The sequence below is a fragment of the Oncorhynchus clarkii genome, chromosome 6 (assembly GCF_045791955.1).
Source record: "Oncorhynchus clarkii lewisi isolate Uvic-CL-2024 chromosome 6, UVic_Ocla_1.0, whole genome shotgun sequence".
Taxonomy (NCBI): domain Eukaryota; kingdom Metazoa; phylum Chordata; class Actinopteri; order Salmoniformes; family Salmonidae; genus Oncorhynchus; species Oncorhynchus clarkii.
In genome coordinates, this window is record NC_092152.1 from 90,356,546 (window position 1) to 90,364,045 (window position 7,500).

Consider the following 7,500-nt stretch of genomic DNA (forward strand, 5'->3'; position numbering starts at 1 on the left):
GACAGATTGAAGCCCTGCAGGGAGAGGAGGTGGTGCAGGTACGTGAACCAACAGAAGAGCACTGCTGTCATAGACTGCTGTCATAGTCATGTAGAGGGTCTACAGGTCAGTATCTCTACTGTAATAGACTGTAGTCTACTGTCATGTAGAGGTTCTACAGGTCAGTATCTCTACTGTAATAGACTGTAGTCTACTGTCATGTCGAGGGTCTACAGGTCAGTATCTCTACTGTAATAGACTGTAGTCTACTGTCATTTAGAGGTTCTACAGGTCAGTATCTCTACTGTAATAGACTGTAGTCTACTGTCATGTAGAGGGTCTACAGGTCAGTATCTACTGTAATAGACTGTAGTCTACTGTCATGTAGAGGTTCTACAGGTCAGTATCTCTACTATAATAGACTGTAGTCTACTGTCATGTCGAGGGTCTACAGGTCAGTATCTCTACTGTAATAGACTGTAGTCTACTGTCATGTAGAGGTTCTACAGGTCAGTATCTCTACTGTAATAGACTGCCGTCTACTGTCATGTAGAGGTTCTACAGGTCAGTATCTCTACTGTAATAGACTGTAGTCTACTGTCATGTCGAGGGTCTACAGGTCAGTATCTCTACTGTAATAGACTGTAGTCTACTGTCATTTAGAGGTTCTACAGGTCAGTATCTCTACTGTAATAGACTGTAGTCTACTGTCATGTAGAGGTTCTACAGGTCAGTATCTCTACTGTAATAGACTGTAGTCTACTGTCATGTAGAGGTTCTACAGGTCAGTATCTCTACTGTAATAGACTGTAGTCTACTGTCATGTAGAGGGTCTACAGGTCAGTATCTCTACTGTAATAGACTGTAGTCTACTGTCATGTAGAGGGTCTACAGGTCAGTATCTCTACTGTAATAGACTGTAGTCTACTGTCATGTAGAGGGTCTACAGGTCAGTATCTCTACTGTAATAGACTGTAGTCTACTGTCATGTAGAGGTTCTACAGGTCAGTATCTCTACTGTAATAGACTGTAGTCTACTGTCATGTAGAGGGTCTACAGGTCAGTATCTCTACTGTAATAGACTGTAGTCTACTGTCATTTAGAGGTTCTACAGGTCAGTATCTCTACTGTCATGTAGAGGTTCTACAGGTCAGTATCTCTACTGTAATAGACTGTAGTCTACTGTCATTTAGAGGTTCTACAGGTCAGTATCTCTACTGTAATAGACTGTAGTCTACTGTCATGTAGAGGTTATACAGGTCAGTATCTCTACTGTAATAGACTGTAGTCTACTGTCATGTAGAGGTTCTACAGGTCAGTATCTCTACTGTAATAGACTGTAGTCTACTGTCATGTAGAGGTTCTAAAGGTCAGTATCTCTACTGTAATAGACTGTAGTCTACTGTCATGTAGAGGTTATGCAGGTCAGTATCTCTACTGTAATAGACTGTAGTCTACTGTCATGTAGAGGTTCTACAGGTCAGTATCTCTACTGTAATAGACTGTAGTCTACTGTCATGTAGAGGTTCTACAGGTCAGTAGCTCTACTGTAATAGACTGTAGTCTACTGTCATGTAGAGGTTCTGCAGGTCAGTATCTCTACTGTAATAGACTGTAGTCTACTGTCATGTAGAGGTTATACAGGTCAGTATCTCTACTGTCATGTAGAGGTTCTACAGGTCAGTATCTCTACTGTAATAGACTGTAGTCTACTGTCATGTAGAGGTTCTACAGGTCAGTATCTCTACTGTAATAGACTGTAGTCTACTGTCATGTAGAGGTTCTACAGGTCAGTATCTCTACTGTAATAGACTGTAGTCTACTGTCATGTAGAGGTTCTGCAGGTCAGTATCTCTACTGTAATAGACTGTAGTCTACTGTCATGTAGAGGTTCTGCAGGTCAGTATCTCTACTGTAATAGACTGTAGTCTACTGTCATGTAGAGGTTCTACAGGTCAGTATCTCTACTGTAATAGACTGTAGTCTACTGTCATGTAGAGGTTCTACAGGTCAGTATCTCTACTGTAATAGACTGTAGTCTACTGTCATGTAGAGGTTCTACAGGTCAGTATCTCTACTGTAATAGACTGTAGTCTACTGTCATGTAGAGGTTCTGCAGGTCAGTATCTCTACTGTAATAGACTGTAGTCTACTGTCATGTAGAGGTTCTACAGGTCAGTATCTCTACTGTAATAGACTGTAGTCTACTGTCATTTAGAGGTTCTACAGGTCAGTATCTCTACTGTAATAGACTGTAGTCTACTGTCATGTGGAGGTTCTACAGGTCAGTATCTCTACTGTAATAGACTGTAGTCTACTGTCATGTAGAGGTTATACAGGTCAGTATCTCTACTGTAATAGACTGTAGTCTACTGTCATGTAGAGGTTCTACAGGTCAGTATCTCTACTGTAATAGACTGTAGTCTACTGTCATGTAGAGGTTATACAGGTCAGTATCTCTACTGTAATAGACTGTAGTCTACTGTCATGTAGAGGTTCTACAGGTCAGTATCTCTACTGTAATAGACTGTAGTCTACTGTCATGTAGAGGTTCTACAGGTCAGTATCTCTACTGTAATAGACTGTAGTCTACTGTCATGTAGAGGTTCTACAGGTCAGTATCTCTACTGTAATAGACTGTAGTCTACTGTCATGTAGAGGTTCTACAGGTCAGTATCTACTGTAATAGACTGTAGTCTACTGTCATTTAGAGGTTCTACAGGTCAGTATCTCTACTGTAATAGACTGTAGTCTACTGTCATGTAGAGGGTCTACAGGTCAGTATCTCTACTGTAATAGACTGTAGTCTACTGTCATGTAGAGGTTCTGCAGGTCAGTATCTCTACTGTAATAGACTGTAGTCTACTGTCATGTAGAGGTTCTACAGGTCAGTATCTCTACTGTAATAGACTGTAGTCTACTGTCATGTAGAGGTTGTACAGGTCAGTATCTCTACTGTAATAGACTGTAGTCTACTGTCATTTAGAGGGTCTACAGGTCAGTATCTCTACTGTCATGTAGAGGTGCTACAGGTCAGTATCTCTACTGTAATAGACTGTAGTCTACTGTCATGTAGAGGTTCTACAGGTCAGTATCTCTACTGTAATAGACTGTAGTCTACTGTCACTAAAATATTCCACTATTCATTTGGAAAAGAGGAATGGGTTGGTTCAAAACATTTCCCATCTCTCTGCAAAGTCACTCTTTCTTTAAAAAAAAGTCCTCTTGTTCTGATTGGCTGTTGTTCCCATGTTCATCAACGTTTCCTCTGTGGTCAGATGTCCTGCGGGTTCAAGCACTCCGCGGTGGTGACCGCTGATGGGAGACTGTTCTCCTTTGGGAACGGGGACTATGGCAGGCTTGGACTGGGAAACACCTCCAACAAGAAGCTCCCTGAGAAGGTCACTGCGTTGGAGGGGTACCAGGTCGGACAGGTGAGATACACTAACCGATACCAGGTAATATACACTAACAGATACCAGGTAATATACACTAACAGATACCAGGTAATATACATTAACAGATACCAGGTCGGACAGGTGAGATACACTAACAGATACCAGGTCGGACAGGTGAGATACACTAACAGATACCAGGTAATATACACTAACAGATACCAGGTAATATACACTAACAGATACCAGGTAATATACACTAACAGATACCAGGTGAGATACACTAACAGATACCAGGTCGGACAGGTGAGATACACTAACAGATACCAGGTAATATACACTAACAGATACCAGGTAATATACACTAACAGATACCAGGTAATATACACTAACAGATACCAGGTAATATACACTAACAGATACCAGGTCGGAGAGGTGAGATACACTAACAGATACCAGGTAATATACACTAACAGATACCAGGTCGGAGAGGTGAGATACACTAACAGATACCAGGTCGGACAGGTGAGATACACTAACAGATACCAGGTAATATACACTAACAGATACCAGGTGAGATACACTAACAGATACCAGGTCGGACAGGTGAGATACACTAACAGATACCAGGTAATATACACTAACAGATACCAGGTGAGATACACTAACAGATACCAGGTAATATACACTAACAGATACCAGGTAATATACACTAACAGATACCAGGTGAGATACACTAACAGATACCAGGTCGGACAGGTGAGATACACTAACAGATACCAGGTCGGACAGGTGAGATACACTAACATCTGACCCCCGTCTGGTTCTGTCTGGTTCCCAGGTGGCGTGTGGTCTGAATCACACCGTAGCCGTCTCTGCCGATGGAATGATGGTCTGGGCCTTCGGAGACGGAGACTACGGGAAACTGGGCCTGGGGAATTCTACCGCCAAGTCCTCACCTCAGGTATGTACGGTAGTGTTGACTGTCAGTCTGTTCCTCAGGTATGTACAGTAGTGTTGACTGTAGGTCTGTTCCTCAGATATGTACAGTACAGTAGTGTTGACTGTCAGTCTGTTCCTCAGATATGTACAGTAGTGTTGACTGTCAGTCTGTTCCTCAGGTATGTACAGTACAGTAGTGTTGACTGTAGGTCTGTTCCTCAGATATGTACAGTACAGTAGTGTTGACTGTCAGTCTGTTCCTCAGATATGTACAGTAGTGTTGACTGTCAGTCTGTTCCTCAGGTATGTACAGTACAGTAGTGTTGACTGTCAGTCTGTTCCTCAGGTATGTACAGTACAGTAGTGTTGACTGTAGGTCTGTTCCTCAGATATGTACAGTACAGTAGTGTTGACTGTCAGTCTGTTCCTCAGATATGTACAGTAGTGTTGACTGTCAGTCTGTTCCTCAGGTATGTACAGTAGTAGTATATTCTGTTTATATTCTGGCGGTTGTATATTCTGTTTATATTCTGGCGGTAGTATATTCTGTTTATATTCTGGCGGTAGTATATTCTGGCGGTAGTATATTCTGGCGGTTGTATATTCTGTTTATATTCTGGCGGTAGTATATTCTGGCGGTTGTATATTCTGGCGGTTGTATATTCTGTTTATATTCTGGCGGTAGTATATTCTGGCGGTTGTATATTCTGTTTATATTCTGGCGGTAGTATATTCTGGCGGTTGTATATTCTGGCGGTTGTATATTCTGTTGGTAGTATATTCTGTTTATATTCTGGCGGTAGTATATTCTGGCGGTTGTATATTCTGTTTATATTCTGTCAGTATATTCTGTGTATATTCTGTATATATTCTGTCTATAGTACATTCTGTGTATATTCTTTGTATATTCTGTGTATATTCTGTGTATATTCTGTCTATAGTATATTCTGTGTATATTCTGTCTATAGTATATTCTGTCTATAGTATATTCTGTCTATATTCTGTCTATAGTATATTCTGTGTATATTCTGTCTATAGTATATTCTGTGTATATTCTGTCTATAGTATAGTGTGTATATTCTGTGTATATTCTGTGTATATTCTGTCTATAGTATATTCTGTGTATATTCTGTCTATAGTATATTCTGTCTATAGTATATTCTGTCTATAGAATATTCTGTGTATATTCTGTCTTTAGTTTATTCTGTTTATATTCTGTCAGTATATTCTGTGTATATTCTGTCTATAGTATATTCTGTATATATTCTGTCTATAGTATATTCTGTGTATATTCTGTCTATAGTATATTCTGTGTATATTCTGTCTATAGTATATTCTGTCTATAGTATATTCTGTCTATTCTGTCTATAGTATATTCTGTGTATATTCTGTCTATAGTATATTCTGTGTATATTCTGTCTATAGAATATTCTGTGTATATTCTGTCTATAGTATATTCTTTGTATATTCTGTCTATAGTATATTCTGTGTATATTCTGTCTGTATATTCTGTCTATAGTATATTCTTTGTATATTCTGTCTATAGTATATTCTGTGTATATTCTGTGTATATTCTGTCTATAGTATATTCTGTGTATATTCTGTCTATAGTATATTCTGTGTATATTCTGTCTATAGTATAGTGTGTATATTCTGTGTATATTCTGTCTATAGTATATTCTGTCTATATTCTGTGTATATTCTGTCTGTATATTCTGTCTGTATATTCTGTCTGTATATTCTGTCTATAGTATAGTGTGTATATTCTGTCCATAGTATATTCTGTCTATATTCTGTGTATATTCTGTGTATATTCTGTCTATAGTATATTCTGTGTATATTCTGTGTATATTCTGTCTATAGTATAGTGTGTATATTCTGTGTATATTCTGCCTATAGAATATTCTGTCTATATTCTGTCTATAGTATATTCTGTGTATATTCTCTCTATAGTATAGTGTGTATATTCTGTTTATATTCTGTCTATAGTATAGTGTGTATATTCTGTGTATATTCTGTCTGTATATTCTGTGTGTATTCTGTGTATATTTTGTCTATAGTATAGTGTGTATATTCTGTGTATATTCTGTCTATAGTATATTCTGTGTATATTCTGTGTATATTCTGTCTATAGTATAGTGTGTATATTCTGTGTATATTCTGTCTGTATATTCTGTGTGTATTCTGTGTATAGTATATTCTGTGTATATTCTGTGTGTATTCTGTGTATAGTATATTCTGTGTATATTCTGTGTGTATTCTGTGTATATTGTCTCTTGCAGCACCACTTCACCAAGTCATATTCCAGTTGTGTGTGAATCACGTTGTTGTTGTTGTTGTTGTTGTTGTTCCACAGAAGGTGGACGTTCTCTGTGGCCTGGGCATCAAGAAGGTGTCCTGTGGAACTCAGTTCTCTGTTGCCCTCACTAAAGATGGCAGCGTGTACACGTTCGGACAAGGTCTGGATGTGATACACCACACACTGTTCAGTTTCAACAGATACAGTGCCTTGCGAAAGTATTCGGCCCCCTTGAACTTTGCGACCTTTTGCCACATTTCAGGCTTCAAACATAAAGATATAAAACTGTATTTTTTTTGTGAAGAATCAACAACAAGTGGGACACAATCATGAAGTGGAACGACATTTATTGGATATTTCAAACTTTTTTAACAAATCAAAAACTGAAAAATTGGGCGTGCAGAATTATTCAGCCCCTTTACTTTCAGTGCAGCAAACTCTCTCCAGAAGTTCAGTGAGGATCTCTGAATGATCCAATGTTGACCTAAATGACTAATGATGATAAATACAATCCACCTGTGTGTAATCAAGTCTCCGTATAAATGCACCTGCACTGTGATAGTCTCAGAGGTCCGTTAAAAGCGCAGAGAGCATCATGAAGAACAAGGAACACACCAGGCAGGTCCGAGATACTGTTGTGAAGAAGTTTAAAGCCGGATTTGGATACAAAAAGATTTCCCAAGCTTTAAACATCCCAAGGAGCACTGTGCAAGCGATAATATTGAAATGGAAGGAGTATCAGACCACTGCAAATCTACCAAGACCTGGCCGTCCCTCTAAACTTTCAGCTCAAACAAGGAGAAGACTGATCAGAGATGCAGCCAAGAGGCCCATGATCACTCTGGATGAACTGCAGAGATCTACAGCTGAGGTGGGAGACTCTGT

The 7,500-nt window shown here is 39.0% G+C and overlaps 1 protein-coding gene across 1 annotated transcript in view; it reads left to right on the top strand.

Annotated features, from left to right (window-relative positions):
* The window catches only part of LOC139411797 (probable E3 ubiquitin-protein ligase HERC1), a 287,754-nt gene that overhangs the window by 235,130 nt on the left and 45,124 nt on the right, over window positions 1-7,500 (top strand). The window contains exons 70-73 of the mRNA XM_071158543.1: window positions 1-38; window positions 3,258-3,413; window positions 4,216-4,338; window positions 6,673-6,775. The exon at window positions 1-38 is cut by the window's left edge and continues 144 nt beyond it. Of these exons, the coding sequence (XP_071014644.1) occupies window positions 1-38; window positions 3,258-3,413; window positions 4,216-4,338; window positions 6,673-6,775 (420 nt within the window). The remainder of the gene's footprint in view (window positions 39-3,257; window positions 3,414-4,215; window positions 4,339-6,672; window positions 6,776-7,500) is intronic.